The sequence below is a fragment of the Staurois parvus genome, unplaced genomic scaffold (assembly GCF_062004578.1).
Source record: "Staurois parvus isolate SC_StPar_1 unplaced genomic scaffold, SC_StPar_1.0 ptg001071l, whole genome shotgun sequence".
In the NCBI taxonomy this organism is placed as follows: domain Eukaryota; kingdom Metazoa; phylum Chordata; class Amphibia; order Anura; family Ranidae; genus Staurois; species Staurois parvus.
In genome coordinates, this window is record NW_028318867.1 from 177,501 (window position 1) to 197,401 (window position 19,901).

Genomic DNA, 19,901 nt, shown 5'->3' on the forward strand with positions numbered 1-19,901 from the left:
GGATGTTTGTGGATCCCATCATCTCCTTAGGCAGGGTCACCAAGAGCTTCCCCAGCCCCTCTGCACAATGTTGCTTTGAAACACACACTTAGAACCTAGTTGAGGTTCCCTGACTTTATAGAGACCTCTAGTTGGAACATTCTAAATTAAGGAGGTTTGCAAGTTTTTTAAAAACTTCAGCCAAACCTCAGCATTTCAGGAGTTCGTTCATCTCTGGTACTGAACTCTGCACATGGAGGGTGCATATGAGTCAGACACGTAAGGCTTGTCTGGTTGTGCTGGGCCCAGATGTATTCAGAATAGGTGGCCAGCTTGGGCTCTTCAGCAGGAGGTCCTGCCTTTTTTGCTATTTATCCGTAACCACACCCATCCTATGCCCCATCTGGTGGTGGGTTCAGCTTATACTTTCCAACCTGGGGTGCCTTCAGGGTTGCACCCACTTACATAAAATTACTACAGGGTGACTATTATGGATGAAAAAAAAAGAGAGTTTTAATTTTCCCCAAATCTCAGTCATATTCAGAAGATTTGGGCTGTTTTTGCCTTCAATGAGAGAGTGGCCAAAGGCATTTTTCCAAAATTTTCCCATATTCAGAAGATTTTGGCAAAATTTTGCTATTTTGGCAGAACCCAGTGAATTCAATATAGGAGGCATTAGGTTGTTTTTTTTTTTTTTTGCTTCAAGGAGAGAGTAACCAAAGGCTATTTCTACCTCATACCTGCTTCTGTGCTTCCCTGAGCACCCTTAACTTGACTGCCAGTGCCACCAGGTCCCACCCTTCCACCCTGGTAGAGTTTTTGATGGAAGTGGTTTGGTGGTTTGGCCCCATCATCTTATCAGCTTCACCAACCACTCTACACAGTTTTGCATCAATTAATGCTTTGTAATCCACACTTAGAGCCTGGTTAAGGTCACCATTGACTTTAAAGAGACTTCTAATTTTACAAATTCTGCGTTCTTTAGGCTTGCAGGTTTTTTAGAAACTTTAGCCAAACCTCAGCATTTCAGGCAATTGTTCATCTCTAGTACTGAACTCTGCACATGGGTGGGGGGGGGGGTGCATATGAGTCTGATACATGAGGCATGCCTGGCAGTGCTGGGCCCAGGGGTATACAGAATAGGTGGCCAACTTGGGCTCCTCAACAGGAGATTCTACTCTTTTTGTTATGGGGAGGGGTCACACGTTGGTCTTTTCACCTTGGATGATGAAGGCTAAGTTCACCTTTTCAGGCAGAATTTCACTTTCATAATAAATAGAAGCCTTTTCTAATGTCTTTTCTGCCCAAACCATCCCAATGGGCCTATTTCTCACTTACCTAGTCCATGGCCCCAGTCACACCTAGTGTAGCGAGAACACATGTTTTTTTTTTGGCGTGTTTTCTCAGCGACACGCATACAGCAGCCCATTGATTTCAATAGACTTCCTTAAACATGGCAGAGTAGCTCATTGAACATTTTGGACATTTCTCATGGGAGAACAGTGCTCACTGACAACAGAGATGGGTGGGAGCAGTCTCCTGGAGGAGGAGGGCAGGTGCAGGGTGCGTCAATGAGGTCCTTTGCTGAAATACTTCCCGGTTTTCACGTCCCAAAGGATGAATACAGGGCCATCTTGTGCCCCTGGGCAAAGTAATGCACTGGGACACCTACCAGCCTGCCCCAATGTATGCGCCTACTCTCAAGAATTAAAAGTGTAAATAATTGATACAATTCGTACTGTCAATAAAATCGATTTTAACCACTTGCCAGCACGAGAGGACCACCTTGCACCCGTCATTTCCTTATATGGAGGGTGGGAGGCGGTTAAACAATAAGGAAATATGCCATAAATCAAAGACTAATCAACACAAAGGGCACAGTGCTGGTGGGGAGATGTCATCCCAATTGTAGATTTAGACCACTGACAGGCTGCTGCTGCCCCCATACCCAAATCTCCTGGACGCTGCCCGGGACACGGTCATCGGAACAGCTTAGTAAAAAGCAAGACTGTCCAGAAAATTCAGGACAGTTGACAAGTATGATGTAATGCAAGATTATCATGGGGGGGCATGCATCTGGGGCCCCTGGGGGTGCCCATGCATCAAAATGGCCCTGGAATAACACCAGGAAGTTCTGGAGGAGTTTTCTATAAAATGAACTGGAGGCTGAGGTAAGACCTGCTCTAGGATATAGAGAAAGATTTTTTATTTTCTGCAACAGAGGAACCTTAGTGGTATATTGGTACATAGGGAAGCTGGAATTTAGAAAAAAAAAAGGTGAACTTGGCCTTGAAGGACCTTGTCCCAGCACTGATGTCAGGAACTTATAGCTTAGGTCCCCAGAACATGGTTTTTGCCTAAACCAGAAACAGACACGTCTGGTAGCCACAGACCTTGTGATCCCTTCTGTAGGCTTCAAGTCACAGCATGAAATAATTTGTATTATTGATTCAAAATAATAGGATGAATTGGTAGTGCTGACGTGTACCCTGTTGATGAATGAACAAGTGTGAAAATAACAGGTCCACTTTAATGTGCGACCTGAAGTCTTTAAAACCCTTATCATTTATATTTCTTCTTTTGTTTCCTTTTGGCCTTGAACAGCCATGAGAAACCTGACCTATCAGATCACGCCTGACGGCATCAAGGAGAGCGAGACCATCCAGCTGACCCAGGAGTTGAAGCTGTCGTGCCATGTTGACGCCGTGCCTCAGGATAAGGTCCAGTACATGTGGTTCAAGAACCAGAAGGCGGTTAAGGAGACCAACAGGATCGTCATCACCAGGAACGACCCGGAACTACCTTCGGGGAGCAGCAGTCTGGAGATCTTAGACCTGAAATTCAGTGACTACGGCATCTATATGTGTGAGGCTTCCTTACCCAACCTGCCCTTTACCATGAAGAGCAGTGACATCAACATCTCCGCAGAGACAGGTGAGCAAACGTCATCTAGACTGCCTAGAAATGGACCCTTCCGGGGGCAAGGGTTACATATCAAGTCATAACTAAGGACGAGGGAGAGGGTAGATGTCATGACCATTAGTTTGGGGTTGGGGTGTCCTCCTCAGTACCTCTCCTCTACCCAAGAAGTTTTCTTGGTTGAATGACACTCAGGCTCATTCAACCTAGAAGACGGAGGACATGCCGTGAGTGTCGGGTGTCATGGCCCTGCCCCCTGAGGCTGAGACTGATGCAGCGCCACCTTCTGCATCATGCATCATCCAAAACCAGGGAAGAGGTGAGGAGAAGGAGAACATCAGGCATCATCCAAAACCAGGGAAGAGGTGAGGAAAAGGAGAACATCGGGCATCATCCAAAACCAGGGAAGAGGTGAGGAGAAGGAGAACATCAGGCATCATCCAAAACCAGGGAAGAGGTGAGGAGAAGGAGAACATCTGGCATCATCCAAAACCAGGAAAGAGGTGTGGAGGGGAAAATCAGGCATCATCCAAAACCAGGGAAGAAGTAGGGAGAAGGAGAACATCAGGCATCATCCAAAACCAGGGAAGAGGTGAGGAGAAGGAGAACATCAGGCATCATCCAAAACCAGGGAAGAGGTGAGGAGAAGGAGAACATCAGGCATCATCCAAAACCAGGGAAGAGGTGAGGAAAAGGAGAACATCAGGCATCATCCAAAACCAGGGAAGAGGTGAGGAGAAGGAGAACATCAGGCATCATCCAAAACCAGGGAAGAGGTGAGGAGAAGGAGAACATCAGGACTCATACAAAACCAGGGAAGAGGTGAGGAGAAGGAGAACATCAGGCATCATCCAAAACCAGGGAAGAGGTGAGGAGAAGGAGAACATCAGGACTCATCCAAAACCAGGGAAGAGGTGAGGAGAAGGAGAACATCAGGCATCATCCAAAACCAGGGAAGAGGTGAGGAGAAGGAGAACATCAGGCACGATGACTAGCCTGAAGACTACAGAAAAAGTTGATGGGGGAGGAAATGTTATATTTGTCCTTAAAGTATAAGTTACATTTTTTTATACCGCTCATGTCTACAGAATATAAGGACTAAAGTCGACATTTCCTAAATTCAAACTTACTTTCCTCAACCTTTTTTCCCCAATTGTGCAGGAAGACTAAGCAGTATGGAAGTCCCAAACCGCATTGTGTCACTGTGTGTGGTCAGATGTCTGAACATGAAGGCTGTGCAGAGCCCTTCATCACATCTTACCACGTACCACAGTAACAGAAATGGTGGCACTGGGGGGGGGGGGGGTGCAAAGTGACAGGGACTGAACTTTCTCTTTAAGTTGTTTTTGTACGGCTTTAAAGGGCTTGGAGTCGTCCTTCAGTATTCGATGTTACAAATCCTTTTTGTTTTTCCTCCTTTTTTTGGTTTAGAGCAGCAGTCTCCAAACTGTGACCCTGGGGCTGAATGCGGCCCTCTGCATTCCTATATCTGGCCCTTGAGGCACTATTCCCCCCACTGACACAATTGATGGGACACTATTTCTGCCACTGACACCAATAATGAGGCACTATTCCTCCCACTGATACCAATGATGGGGCACTATTCCTCCCACTGATACCAATGATGGTGCACTATTCCTCCCACTGACACCAATGATGGGGCATTATTCCTCCAACTGACACCAATGATGGGGCACTATTCCTCCCACTGATACCAATGATGGGGCACTATTCCTCCCACTGATACCAATGATGGGGCACTATTCCTTCCACTGACACCAATGATGGGGCACTGTTCCTCCCACTGAAACCAATGATGGGGCACTATTCCTTCCACTGACATCAATGATGGGACACTATTCCTCCACTGACACAAATGACAGGCCACTATTCCTGCCACTGACACCAATGATGGGGCACTATTCCTCGTACTGACACTAATGATGGGGCACTATTCCTCCCACTGATACCAATGATGGGACACTATTCCTCCCACTGACACCAATGATGGGGCACTATTCCTCCCACTGACACCAACGATGGGGCACTATTCCTCCCACTAATACCAATGATGGGGCACTATTCTTCGTACTGACACCAATGATGGGGCACTATTCCTCCCACTGACACCAATGATGGGGCACTATTCCTCCCTCTGATACCAATGATGGGGCACTATTCCTCCTACTGACACCAATGATGGGGCACTATTCCTCCTACTGACACCAATGATGGGGCACTATTCCTCCTACTGACACCAACGATGGGGCACTATTCCTCCTACTGACACCAATGATGGGGCACTATTCCTCCCTCTGATACCAATGATGGGGCACTATTCCTCCCAATGATGGGACACTATTCCTTCCACTGACACCAATGATGGGGCACTATTCCTCCCTCTGATACCAATGATGGGGCACTATTCCTTCCACTGACACCAATGCTGGGGCACTATTCCTCCCACTGACACCAATGATGGGGCACTATCCCTTCCACTGATACCAATGATGGCGCACTATTCCTCCCACTGATACCAATGATGGGGCACTATTCCTTCCACTGACACCAATGGTGGGGCACTATTCCTCCCACTGACACCAATGATGGGGCACTATTCCTCCCACTGACACCAATGATGGGGCACTATTCCTCCCAATGATACCAATGATGGGGCACTATTCCTCCCACTGACACCAATGATGGGGCACTATTCCTCCCACTGATACCAATGATGGGGCACTATTCCTCCCACTGACACCAATGATGGGGCACTATTCCTCCCACTGACACCAATGATGGGGCACTATTCCTCCCTCTGACACCAATGATGGGGAGCTATTCCTCCCACTGACACCAATGATGGGTCACTAATATTTCCCCTTATAACATACAGTGAAGGAAATGCGTATTTGCTCCCCTGCTGATGTTGAATGTTCGCCACTCACAAAGAAATGATCGGTCTAAAAATCGAATGTTCGGTGTAACACTGAGAGACAGAATACAACAACAAATTCAGCAGAAATGCGTCTAACAAATGATGACTGATCTGCATGTTCATGAGGGAAATAAGGATTTGATCCCCTTCACAAAACATTACTTAGTACTTGGTGGCAAATCCCTTGTTGGCAATCACAGAGGTCAGACGTTTCCTGGAGTTGGCCCCCAGGTTCGCACACATCTCAGGAGAGATTTTGACCCACTCCTCTTGGCAGATCCTCTCCAAGTCATTAAGGTTTGGTGGATGACGTTTGGCAACTCGAACTTTCAGCTCCTCCACCGATTTTCAATTGGATTAAGGTCTGGAGACTGGCTAGGCCACTCCAGGACCTTATGTGCTTCTTCTTCTCCTTTGTTGCCTTGGCCGTGTGTTTTGGGTCATTGTCATGCTGAAACACCCATCCACGAACCATTTTCAATGCCCTGGCTGAGGGAAGAAGGTTCTCACCCAAGATTTGATGGTACATTGCCCCGTCCATCGTCCCTTTGATGCGGTGCAGTTGTCCTGTCCCCTTAAAAGCAGAATGTTTCCACCACCACGTTTCACAGTTGGGATGGTGTTCTTGGAGTCATAGGCAGCATTCCTCCTCCTCCAAACACGGCGAGTTGAGTTGATGCCAAAGAGCTGGATTTTGGTCTCCTCTGACCACAACACTTCCCACCAGTCCTCCTCTGCATCATTCAGATGTTCAGTGGCAGACTTCAGACGGGCCTGGACATGGGCTTTCTTGAGCAGAGGGACCTTGCGGGCACTGCAGGATTTCAGTCCTTGTCGGCGTAGTGTGTTACCAATTGTTTTCTTGGTGACTGTGGTCCCAGCTGCCTGGAGATCATTGACAAGATCCTCACGTGTAGTTCTGGGATGATTCCTCACTGTTCTCATGATCATTGACACTCCACGAGGTGAGATCTTGCATGGTGCACCAGACCTAGGGAGACTGACACTTGTTTTGTGTTTCTTCCATTTGTGAATGATTGCACCAACTGTTGTCACCTTCTCACCAAGCTGCTTGGCCATAGTTTGGTAGCCCAGTCCAGCCTTGTGTAGGTCTACAATCTTGTCCCTGACATCCTTGGACAGCTCTTTGGTCTTTGCCGTGGTGGAGAGTTTGGAATCTGATGGTTTGATTGCTCCTGTGGACAGGTGTCCTTTATACAGGTAACACAATGAGATTAGCAGCACTCCCTTTAAGAGACTGCTTCTAATCTCAGCTTGTTACCTGTATGAAAGACACCTGGGAGCCAGAAATCCTGCTGAATGATAGGGGATCAAATCCTTCTTTCCCTCATGAACATGCAGATCCGTCATCATTGGTTAGACGCATTTCTGCTGAATTTGTTGTTGTATTCTGTCTCTCAGTGTTACACCGAACATTCCATTGTTAGACCGATCATTTCTCTGTGAGGGGCGAACATTCCATTGTTAGACCGATCATTTCTGTGTGAGGGGCGAACATTCAGCATCAGCCGGGGAGCAAATACGCATTTCATTCACTGTAGATGGGACATTTTCTACTCCCACTGCCCACGGCCCCCCAATACTCTGCAGCACAGTAAACAGGCCCTTTGTTTAGACAGTTTGGAGACCCCTAGAGACCCCTGGAGACCCCTGGAGACCCCTGGAGACCCCTGGTTTAGTGTTCTGCCCTTTGATATGATGCACCGTCCTGATATCACGCTCTGTCATTGTCTCTCTGATCTCTTCTTCCCCGGCAGTCCCTCCATCGCTCAGTGTCCCCAAGGATCGAGCCGTCATCACGGTACGGGAGGGCTCCCTGGCAGAGCTGGTGTGTGAGGTGCGGGGGAAGCCGCTTCCACCCATTCTGTGGACCCGCGTGGATAAGGAAGGTGGATTCCCCTCCGGTGAAATGGTGGTGGAAACTCCCGATGGTCGGCTACGGCTGGAAAATGTGACCCGAGAAATGAGCGGGACGTACAAATGTCAGACGGCGCGGTACAATGGCTTCAACATCCGGCCCCGGGAGGCTGCGGTCCAGCTCAACGTCCAGTGTGAGTACTTAGAGCACCCACATAGACCAACACCCTGTACAAGGCAGAGAGGTAGTAGTGGAGGCACAAATCTCCCCATTGTGGGAGGGGCAGAGACACAAACTACTACGGAAACCTCCTCATTGTGGGAGGGGCAGAGACATAAACTACTGCAGGAAATCTCCCCATTGTGGGAGGGGCAGAGACACAAACTACTGTGGGAAATATCACCATTGTGGGAGGGGCAGAGACACAAACTACTGTGGGAAATATCACCATTGTGGGAGGGGAAGAGACACAAACTACTGCGGGGAAATCTCCCCATTGTGGGAGGGGCAGAGACACAAACTACTGGGGGAAATCTCCCCAATGTGGGAGGGGCAGAGACACAAACTACTGGGGGAAATCTCCCCATTGTGGGAGGGGCAGAGGCACAAACTACTACGGGAAATCTCCCCATTGTGGGAGGGGCAGAGACACAAAGTACTGCAGGAAATCTCTCCATTGTGGGAGGGGCAGAGACTACTGTGGGAAATCTCTCCATTGTGGGAGGGGCAGAGACACAAACTACTGCGGGGAAATCTCCCCATTGTGGGAGGGGCAAAGATACAAACTACTGCAGGAAATCTCACCATTGTGGGAGGGGCAGAGACACAAACTACTGGGGGAAATCTCCCCAATGTGGGAGGGGCAGAGACACAAACTACTGGGGGAAATCTCCCCATTGTGGGAGGGGCAGAGGCACAAACTACTACGGGAAATCTCCCCATTGTGGGAGGGGCAGAGACACAAAGTACTGCAGGAAATCTCTCCATTGTGGGAGGGGCAGAGACTACTGTGGGAAATCTCTCCATTGTGGGAGGGGCAGAGACACAAACTACTGCGGGGAAATCTCCCCATTGTGGGAGGGGCAAAGATACAAACTACTGCAGGAAATGAGCGGGACGTACAAATGTCAGACGGCGCGGTACAATGGCTTCAACATCCGGCCCCGGGAGGCTGCGGTCCAGCTCAACGTCCAGTGTGAGTACTTAGAGCACCCACATAGACCAACACCCTGTACAAGGCAGAGAGGTAGTAGTGGAGGCACAAATCTCCCCATTGTGGGAGGGGCAGAGACACAAACTACTGTGGGAAATCTCCCCATTGTGGGAGGGGCAGAGACATAAACTACTGCAGGAAATCTCACCATTGTGGGAGGGGAAGAGAAACAAAGTACTGCGGGAAATCTCCCCATTGTGGGAGGGGAAGAGAAACAAAGTACTACGGGAAATCTCCCCATTGTGGGAGGGGCAGAGTCACAAACTACTGCGGGAATACTCCCCATTGTGGGAGGGGCAGAGATACAAACTACTGCAGGAAATCTCACCATTGTGGGAGGGGCAGAGACACAAACTACTGCGGGGAAATCTCCCCATTGTGGGAGAGGCAGAGACACAAACCACTAAAGGGAAATCTCCCCATTGTGGGAGGGGCAGAGACACAAACTACTGCAGGAAATCTCCCCATTGTGGGAGGGGCAGAGACACAAACTACTGGGGGAAATCTCTCCATTGTGGGAGGGGCAGAGACACAAACTACTACGGGAAATCTCCCCAATGTGGGAGGGGCAGAGACACAAACTACTGGGGGAAATCTCCCCATTGTGGGAGGGGCAGAGGCACAAACTGCTACGGGAAATCTCCCCATTGTGGGAGGGGCAGAGACACAAACTACTGCAGGAAATCTCCCCATTGTGGGAGGGGCAGAGACACAAACTACTGGGGGAAATCTCTCCATTGTGGGAGGGGCAGAGACACAAACTACTACGGGAAATCTCCCCAATGTGGGAGGGGCAGAGACACAAACTACTGGGGGAAATCTCCCCAATGTGGGAGGGGCAGAGGCACAAACTACTACGGGAAATCTCCCCATTGTGGGAGGGTTAGAGGCACAAACTACTACGGGAAATCTCTCCATTGTGGGAGGGGCAGAGACACAAACTACTGCAGAGAAATCTCCCCATTGTGGGAGGGGCAGAGACACAAACTACTGTGGGAAATCTCTCCATTGTGGGAGGGGCAGAGACACAAACTACTGCGGGGAAATCTCCCCATTGTGGGAGGGGCAGAGATACAAACTACTGCAGGAAATCTCCCCATTGTGGGAGGGGCAGAAACACAAACTACTGCAGGGAAATCTCCCCATTGTGGGAGGGGCAGAGACACAAACTACTGCAGGGAAATCTCTCCATTGTGGGAGGGGCAGAGACACAAAGTACTGCGGGGAAATCTCTCCATTGTGAGAGGGGCAGAGACACAAAGTACTGCGGGGAAATCTCTCCATTGTGGGAGGGGCAGAGACACAAAGTACTGCGGGGAAATCTCTCCATTGTGGGAGGGGCAGAGACACAAAGTACTGCGGGGAAATATCACCATTGTGGGAGGGGCAGAGACAAAAACTACTGTGGGGAAATCTCCCCGTTGTGGGAGGGGCAGAGACACAGACTACTGCGGGGAAATCTCCCCATTGTGGGAGGGGCAGAGACACAAACCACTAAAGGGAAATCTCCCCATTGTGGGAGGGGCAGAGACACAAATTACTGTGGACAGATCTCCCCATTGTCTGCAGATACGTTGCAGTAATGATTGCCATTGTACACTGAGCCCCAGAGAATGGTTTCCCTTTAATTGGCATTTCATAGAGGGCGATATGCTGAGTAAACTGTAATTACTGGATACCGTCATCTATAGTACAGACATATGTTGCTGAGGATTTTATTATCCTGGGTGATATTTGGGTTACAATTAGATCAGAAGTAATGTGAGCTGCAGCAATGCCCTCTGGGTAAAAGCAATTACCGCGATTGCATGTCAATGGCTGGCCAAGATGACATTTCCGGGGAAGTTCATGGGGTGGGAGACGCCTGGATGGGCGAGCGGAATCCAAGGAGCGGTAATGGGAACCTATACTGTGTGTCATTAATTTACACATTTTAATTCGTTTTGTAAAGTTCACCTTAAAGTAAATTCTGATGTCAATGTCGCGCTTCTACGTGATTGGCTGTTCTGTTGTAGCATTTCATTTGCAGATAGGCAGGGTCTTCCTCTGAAGACGGGCTTAGCAAATTTTGTAACAAAGGGCAAATTACTGGCCTTCTGTCTAAGGGGAGGGGGGGAGACTATGGCCATATGGAAAAATAATAATAGTGCCCTGTTGTTGGTGTCAGTGGGAGGAATAGTGTCCCATCCTTGGTGTCAGTGGGAGGAATAGTGCCCCATCATTGGTATCAGTGGGGGAATATGCCCCATAATTGGTATCAGTGGGAGGAATAGTGCCCCATCATTGGAGTCAGTGGGAGGAATAGTGCCCCATAATTGGTATCAGTGGGAGGAATAGTGCCCCATCATTGGTATCAGTGGGAGGAATAGTGCCCCATCATTGGTATCAGTGGGAGGAATAGTGCCCCATCATTGGTGTCAGTGGAGGAATAGTGTCCCATCATTGGTATCAGTGGGGGAATAGTGCCCCATCATTGGTGTCAGTGGAGGAATAGTGCCCCATCATTGGTATCAGTGGGGGAATATGCCCCATAATTGGTATCAGTGGGAGGAATAGTGCCCCATCATTGGTGTCAGTGGAGGAATAGTGCCCCATCATTGGTATCAGTGGGGGAATATGCCCCATAATTGGTATCAGTGGGAGGAATAGTGCCCCATCATTGGTGTCAGTAGGAGGAATAGTGCCCCATCATTGGTATCAGTGGGAGGAATAGTGCCCCATCATTGGTATCAGTGGGAGGAATAGTACCCCATCATTGGTGTCAGTGGGAGGAATAGTGCTCCATCATTGGTGTCAGTGGGAGGAACAGTGCCCCATCATTGGTGTCAGTGGGAGGAATAGTGTCCCATCATTGGTGTCAGTGGGAGGAATAGTGTCCCATCATTGGTGTCAGTGGGAGGAACAGTGTCCCATCATTGGTGCCACAGGGAGGAATAGCATCCCATCATTGGTGTCAGTGGGAGGAACAGCGTCCCATCATTGGTGCCACAGGGAGGAATAGCATCCCATCATTGGTGTCAGTGGGAGGAATAGTGCCCCATCATTGGTGCCACAGGGAGGAATACCATCCCATCACTGGTGTCAGTGGGAGGAATAGTGCCCCATCATTGGTGTCAGTGGGACCAATAGTGCTCCATCGTTGGTGTCAGTGGGAGGAATAATGCCCCATTGTTGGTGTCAGTGAGGGGAATAGCACCCTATCGAGGGTATCATTAAGAGTTATAGTTCCCCATTGTTCAATGCAGTGTAAGGAATATCCTATCATTGGTGTCAGTGGGAAGAATAGTTCCCCATCATTGGTGTCAGGGGGAGGAATAGTGCACCATTGCTGGTGTCAGTGGGAGTGATAGTGCCCCATTGGTGGTGTCAGTGAGGGGAATAGCACCCTATCGAGGGAATCATTAAGCGGTATAGTGCCCGTTATTGAATTCAGTGTAAGGAATATCCTATCATTGGTGTCAGTGGGAGGAATAATTCTCCATCATTGGTGTCAGTAGAAGGAATTGTGCCCCATCATTGGTGTCAGTGGGAGGCATAGTGCCCCATCATTGGTGTCCGTGGGAGGAATAGTGTCCCATCATTAGTATCAGTGGGAGGAATAGTGCCCCATCATTGGTGTCAGTGGAAGGAATAGTGCCCCATCATTGGTGTCAGTGGGAGGAATAGTGCCCCATCATTGGTATCAGTGGGAGTGATAGTTGCCCCATCATTGGTGTCAGGGGAGGGATAGCGCCCCATCATTGGTGTCAGTGGGAGTGATAGTGCCCAATTGTTGGTATCAGTGGAAGGAATAGTTCCCCATCATTGGTGTCAGTAGAAGGAATAGTGCCCCATCATCATTGGTGTCAGTGGGAGGAATAGTGCCCCATCATTGGTATCAGTGGGAGGAATAGTGCCCCATCATTGGTGTCAGTGGGAGTAATAGTGCCCAATTGTTGGTATCAGTGGGGGGAATAGTGTACCATCATTGGTATCAGTGGGAGGAATAGTGCCCCATCATTGGTATCAGTGGGAGGAATAGCGCCCCATCATTGGTGTCAGTGGGAGGAATAGTGCCCCATCATTGGTGTCAGTGGGAGGAATAGTGCCCCATCATTGGTGTCAGTGGGAGTAATAGTGCCCAATTGTTGGTATCAGTGGGGGGAATAGTGTCCCATCATTGGTATCAGTGGGAGGAATAGTGCCCCATCATTGGTATCAGTGGGAGGAATAGCGCCCCATCATTGGTGTCAGTGGGAGGAATAGTGCCCCATCATTGGTGTCAGTGGGAGGAATAGTGCCCCATCATTGGTGTCAGTGGGAGGAATAGTGCCCCATCATTGGTGTCAGTGGGAGGAATAGTGCTCCATCATTGGTGTCAGTAGAAGGAATAGTGCCCCATCATTGGTGTCAGTGGAAGGAATAGTTCCCAATCATTGGTGACAGGGGGAGAAATAGTGCACCATTGTTGGTGTCAGTGGGAGGGATACTAGAGCGCCTCACCCCAGCAGTGGTGCCCACCCTGACCTTCCACCTTCCAGGCCATTGGTTTACAGAGCAGCGCTGCAAGCCTGATTTCAGCTTTTAGCCGGTGTGCGTTTTACTTTCTACACAGACAGACTTCAGGGTGTTCTATTGGCCAGGCTGAATAACAGTTTCATGACCTGTGAAGGCAGACATAAGCAGCTTTCTTCTATTTCTTTATCCCTGGCCTCGCGGCATAACGAGTCGGTTGAGACGCGGCGCGGCCTTGTCACTCTGCCCCCGCCGTGCCGCTCCCTCCTTCCCCTTCGTTATCTCCTCTCTTCCTGGTAAACACAATAAAAGTCCATTATGTGCGGAGAGGAGCCAGGCGCCTCCCGTGAAGGCGAAGATGGGAAGCGGAGGCGGTGTGTGCGTCCTTCATTACACGGAGAGCGGCGCGGCGCACACACCTCCTCGCGCGCAGCCCTCATCATTTGTTCCCGGCACCGTACTCCCTGACCCGGGGGCCGCGGCGGCGCACATTCTGATGGCTCCATTAAGGGAGCTTCAAGCCTAACGAGTCACCTGTCGCCTCGCCGCGCGCTCACACATGTCTGGGATTACAGGGACGGGTCTCCGCAGCTCAGACTCTTCATTAGCGTGCTTCTGGCGCAGCGCTCTTCATCTCGGCAGACGTCGGAGTGTGCCGCGCGTAAAGTTCCGATGATAAGTGTTCCGTGCTCCTTCCCCTCCCCCTCCTCCCGTCAGATCATCCATGCTGTGCGACGTGCAGAAGACGCCAATGTAGAAGAATCAGATCGGCTTCTTCTAAAATCCAGTGAGCCGGGCGGATAATGCGGATAAATCTCTCCAAAATCCGCTGCTGTAGAAAAAAAAAAAATTGAGTGCCCCCAGAATGCTGAATTCACTACATTCGGCCTCCCTGGACCCTGCATTCACTATATCCGCTATCCCCGGACCCTGCATTTACTATATCCGCTCTCCCCGGACCCTGCATTCACTACAATCGGCCTCCCCGGACCCCGCATTCACTATATCCGCTCTCCCCAGACCCCGCATTCACTATATCCGCTCTGCCCAGACCCTGCATTCACTATATCTGCTCTCCCCAGACCCTGCATTCACTACAATCGGCCTCCCCACACCCTGCATTCACTATATCTGCTCTCCCCGGACCCTGCATTCACTATATCCGCTCTCCCCAGACCCTGCATTCACTACAATCGGCTTCCCCGGACCCGCATTCACTATATCCGCTCTCCCCGGACCCTGCATTCACTACAATCGGCCTCCCCGGACCCGCATTCACTATATCCACTCTCCGCTGACCCTGCATTCACTATATCTGGTCTCCCCGGACCCCGCATTCACTATATCCGCTCTCCCCGGACCCCGCATTCACTATATCCGCTCTCCCCCGGACCCCGCATTCACTATATCCGCTCTCCCCGGACCTCGCATTCACTATATCCGCTCTCCCCGGACCCTGCATTCACTATATCCGCTCTCTCCGGACTACGCATTCACTATATCCGCTCTCCCCGGACCCTGCATTCACTATATCCGCTCTCCCCGGACCCCTCATTCACTGTATCCGCTCTCCCCGGACCCCGCATTCACTATATCCACTCTCCCCAGACCCCGCATTCACTATATCCGCTCTCCCCGGACCCCTCATTCACTATATCCGCTCTCCCCGGACCCTGCATTCACTATATCCGCTCTCCCCGGACCCCACATTCACTATATCCGCTCTCCCCGGACCCTGCATTCACTATATCCGCTCTCCCCGGAGCTCGCATTCACTATATCCGCTCTCCCCGGACCCCGCATTCACTATATCCGCTCTCCCCGGAGCTCGCATTCACTATATCCGCTCTCCCCATACCCCGCATTCACTATATCCGCTCTCCCCGGACCCCGCATTCACTATATCCGCTCTCCCCGGACCCTGCATTCACTATATCCGCTCTCCCCGGACCCCTCATTCACTGTATCCGCTCTCCCCGGACCCCGCATTCACTATATCCACTCTCCCCAGACCCCGCATTCACTATATCCGCTCTCCCCGGACCCCTCATTCACTATATCCGCTCTCCCCGGACCCTGCATTCACTATATCCGCTCTCCCCGGACCCCACATTCACTATATCCGCTCTCCCCGGACCCTGCATTCACTATATCCGCTCTCCCCGGAGCTCGCATTCACTATATCCGCTCTCCCCGGACCCCGCATTCACTATATCCGCTCTCCCCGGAGCTCGCATTCACTATATCCGCTCTCCCCATACCCCGCATTCACTATATCCGCTCTCCCCGGACCCCGCATTCACTATATCCGCTCTCCCCGGACCCTGCATTCACTATATCCGCTCTCCCCGGACCCCGCATTCACTATATCCGGTCTCCCCGGACCCTGCATTCACTATATCCGGTCTCCCCGGACCCTGCATTCACTATATCCGGTCTCCCCGGACCCCGCATTCACTATATCCGCTCTCCCCGGACCCTGCATTCACTATATCCGGTCTCCCCGGACCCTGCATTCACTATATCCGGTCTCCCACAGTACACAGAACATGGAAATGCAATTATTTTAGTAAATATAAACTGCTAAATACCTTTTCTCATCAGCTGTATATGGCAGTCTTGTGGCTTCTATCAGTGTCCAGAAGAGCACTGGTCAAAGCTTGTAGGAGGAGTTTTCATTTTGTTCTAGGAGGATGCAGAATCCCTGACCCTCTGTCTGGACAGTGCTGATTGGCCCTGTGCTGATCACATGCACCCTCTCAAGAAGAAAAAAACTCTGTAGCAATACACACTAAACTGAACATGTGCAGAATGGCTACGGGTTCAGTCTGTCTTATCAGGAGATAAGATGTGGACATTTGAACAAGAGAAGGATCAGAGAAGACAGGATCAAACAGCCTTTTTACACAATGCAGAGGATTAACCCCTTAGATTCCACAGTGAGTATAACAAGCATGCTTTACTGCATCTACAGACTGATTGGACTGTTGTGGGTTTAAGTTTTATTTAATTTGGAGACTTTGGTTGAAATTAATTATTTCTGCAGTAACAAGTTCAATCATTTGGGATGTAACAAGTTTAAAGTAGATCCCGAGCTCATAGAAGTCAAAAGTCAATCCTTTCCTTGACCACCAAAAAGATTTACCCCCTTCATGACCAGGCCAATTTTTTTGCTATTCAGCACTGTGCTACTTTAACTTTGTCAGTTGCGCGATCATGCAATGCTGTACCCAAATGAAATTTGCATCATTTTTTTGGTGGTAGTTAATCACCACTGGGGTTTTTTTTTTTTTTATTATTATTATTATATAAACGAAAAAAACAGAAAATTTTTTGGGAAAAAAAATTTGTATAAGACATATTCAATAAAAACAAATATTATACACTATATTGCCAAAAGTATTGTCCCCGCCCTCCCAATCATGTGATTCAGGTGTTCCAATCCCCTCCCAATCATGTGATTGAGGTGTTCCAATCCCCTCCCAATCATGTGATTCTGGTGTTCCAATCCCCTCCCAATCATGTGATTCAGGTGTTCCAATCCCCTCCCAATCATGTGATTGAGGTGTTCCAATCCCCTCCCAATCATGTGATTCAGGTGTTCCAATCCCCTCCCAATCATGTGATTCAGGTGTTCCAAACCCCTCCCAATCATGTGATTCAGGTGTTCCAAACCTTTCCCAATCATGTGATTCAGGTGTTCCAATCCCCTCCATGGACACAGGTGTATACAATCAAGCCCCTAGGCATGCATACGGCTTCTACAAACATTGGTGAAAGAATGGGTCGCTCTCAGGAGCTCAGTGACTCCAAGCGTGGTCCCGTGATAGGTGGCCACCTGGGCAATAATTCCATCCGTGACATTTCCTGGCTACTAAATATTCCACGCTCAACTGTTAGTGGGATTATAACAAAGTGGAAGCAACTGGGAACAACAGCAACTCAGCCACCAAGTGGTAGGCCACGTCACAGCGTGTTGGTGCAGTATGTGGATGATCTCCTGTTGGCTTCATCAAGTCAACAGGCCTCTGAAGAAGATTGTATTTCCCTGATGAACTTTTTGGCAGGTATTGGACAAAGCGTAGATGCCACGAAGGTTCAGTACCGAGGTCATTGCATTTCACAAGGAATTAACCATTTCCATACCGGGCATTTTACCCCTTCCCCCCCAGGCCATTTTTCAGGTTTCAGCGCTCTCACATTTTGAATGACAATTGCGCGGTCATACAACATTGTACCCAGACTAAAATTTTATCATTTTCTTCACACAACTAGAGCTTTCTTTTGCTGGTATTTAATCATCGCTGGGGTTTTTATTTTTTGCTAAATTAACAAAAAAAGCCCAAAAATTTTGAAAAAAAAAACACGTTTTTCTTTGTTTCTGTTATAAAAGTTTGCAAATATATAATTGTTCTTCATAAATTTAGGCCGAGATGTATTCTGCTCCATGTCTTTGGTGAAAATAACCCAAATTAGGATGTATTATTTAGTCTGTAGGAAAGTTATAGAGTTCACAAACTATGGGATAGATCTGAATATTGATCAATCCTGAAGTACTGACAGCCAATCTAATTTCTTGAGGTCCAAGAATGTCAGAACAGTACAGATATCCCCCAAATGTCAGCACAGTACAGATACCCCCCAAATGTCAGAACAGTGCAGATATCCCCCAAATGTCAGGACGGTACAGATATCACCCCAAATATCAGGACGGTACAGATATCACCCCAAATGTCAGAACAGTACAGATATCCCCCCAAATGTCAGAACAGTGCAGATATTCCCCAAATGTCAGGATGGTACAGATATCCCCCAAATGTCAGAACAGTACAGATATCCCCCAAATGTCAGAACAGTATAGATATCCCCCAAATGTCAGAACAGTACAGATATCCCCCCAAATGTCAGAACAGTGCAGATATCCCCCAAATGTCAGGATGGTACAGATATCCCCCAAATGTCAGAACAGTACAGATATCCCCCAAATGTCAGAACAGGACAGATATCCCCCAAATGTCAGGACAGTACAGATATCCCCCAAATGTCAGGACAGGACAGATATCCCCCAAATGTCAGGACAGTACAGATACCCCCCAAATGTCAGGACAGTACAGATATCTCCTAAATTACCCCTTTTTGCAGAGTAGACAGTCCGACGTACTTCATAAGAGGCATGGCGAGTTTTGTGAAGTTGTATTTTTTTTGTCATAATTTTTCGGAAAATTAAAAAATTAAAAAAATTATTTTCACTATTTTTTTTTACATACTGTCACCAGTGCAGTACAGCGTCATCATATAACTGGCATGGCGGTGATCAGGGACACTGACTGGTGACAGTATGAAAAAATATATATATATATATTTTTTTTTAAATTAATTTTAATTATTTATTACATTTATTTTCTTTTTTTTAACATTTTTTTTTATATTTCACTATGTCCAAAGTAGTACAATGTTACCATAGTAACATTGTACTACTTTGGGGAAGTGATCAGTATTTTTTTTACGCAATTTGTTTATAGCAAAGAATTACTTTACTATAAGCAAGCATTTACCTGAATGACATCGATTCATGCAGGCGCTTTTTTTTTTTTTTTTGTGCTTAACTGTGATTTGGCCACAGCTAATCACATGACATGTGCATGTGATCACTATGACCATTCACAGCTAGACACTAGTATACAATGGATGGCATGAATGAAGCCATCCATTGTATACAACTGTCATGTGACCTGCTGTGATTGGTCACAGCAGGTCACATGGTACCGACAACGGGAGCCGGTACTCAGATCTGTCATCGGCCGTGACCGAGGTACACGGCTGGTGACAGATCGTGCCGCTGCGAGGCTCTGCAAGCTCAAAAACTGCGCATGCCCGGGAGTACGCCATATGGCGTCCACCCGGAAATCTACAGCATTTTGCCGGCCCCCAAATGGCTATTGGTTAAACGTCTTCTTGGGGTTAGTGGGGTACTGCAGGCAGTTTTTGCCCCAGTATTCCACTATCGTTGGGCCTTTGTAGGATCTGTTGAAAGGTCACACCAAGAGTAGCTGCAGGTCTACAAGTGAAGAAATAGCCCCAGCAGTGAGGAAGGCTTTTAAACAAATTAAAAACTAACAGTACCAGCTCTTGGGCTGCTAGGCAGATATTGAAAGCCCCCCTTGGACTACATGGAATATAATGGTCCAGTGGGGGGGATCGGCCCCATGGAGAAATGATTACTTTGTGTGGAGCCTTCCTTTGTTTCGGGATCATAGGCAGAATTTCAAGGTCTGTGGGTGCTTGAACAGACAGAATGTTGGGTAGAATAACAGCAGAGTGCTGAATTTCAGTGCCGTACATTTCATCCATCCCGGTGGGCGAGCGCCAAGAGGCGTTAAATAAAAATGGCATTTTTGCTGATATTAGGCGTTCTTCCCAAACCGTCCTAATCACAGAAAATACTTTTTATTGGTGTAATAAGGAAGAGGGAGAGCGCG

At 48.7% G+C, this 19,901-nt stretch overlaps 1 protein-coding gene across 1 annotated transcript in view; it reads left to right on the forward strand.

The window, feature by feature from the left end:
* Nucleotides 1–19,901, forward strand: part of MDGA1 (MAM domain containing glycosylphosphatidylinositol anchor 1) — a 245,798-nt gene that overhangs the window by 108,191 nt on the left and 117,706 nt on the right. The window contains exons 9-10 of the mRNA XM_089658457.1: nt 2,584–2,913; nt 7,615–7,908. Coding sequence (XP_089514583.1) covers nt 2,584–2,913; nt 7,615–7,908 — 624 coding nt within the window. The remainder of the gene's footprint in view (nt 1–2,583; nt 2,914–7,614; nt 7,909–19,901) is intronic.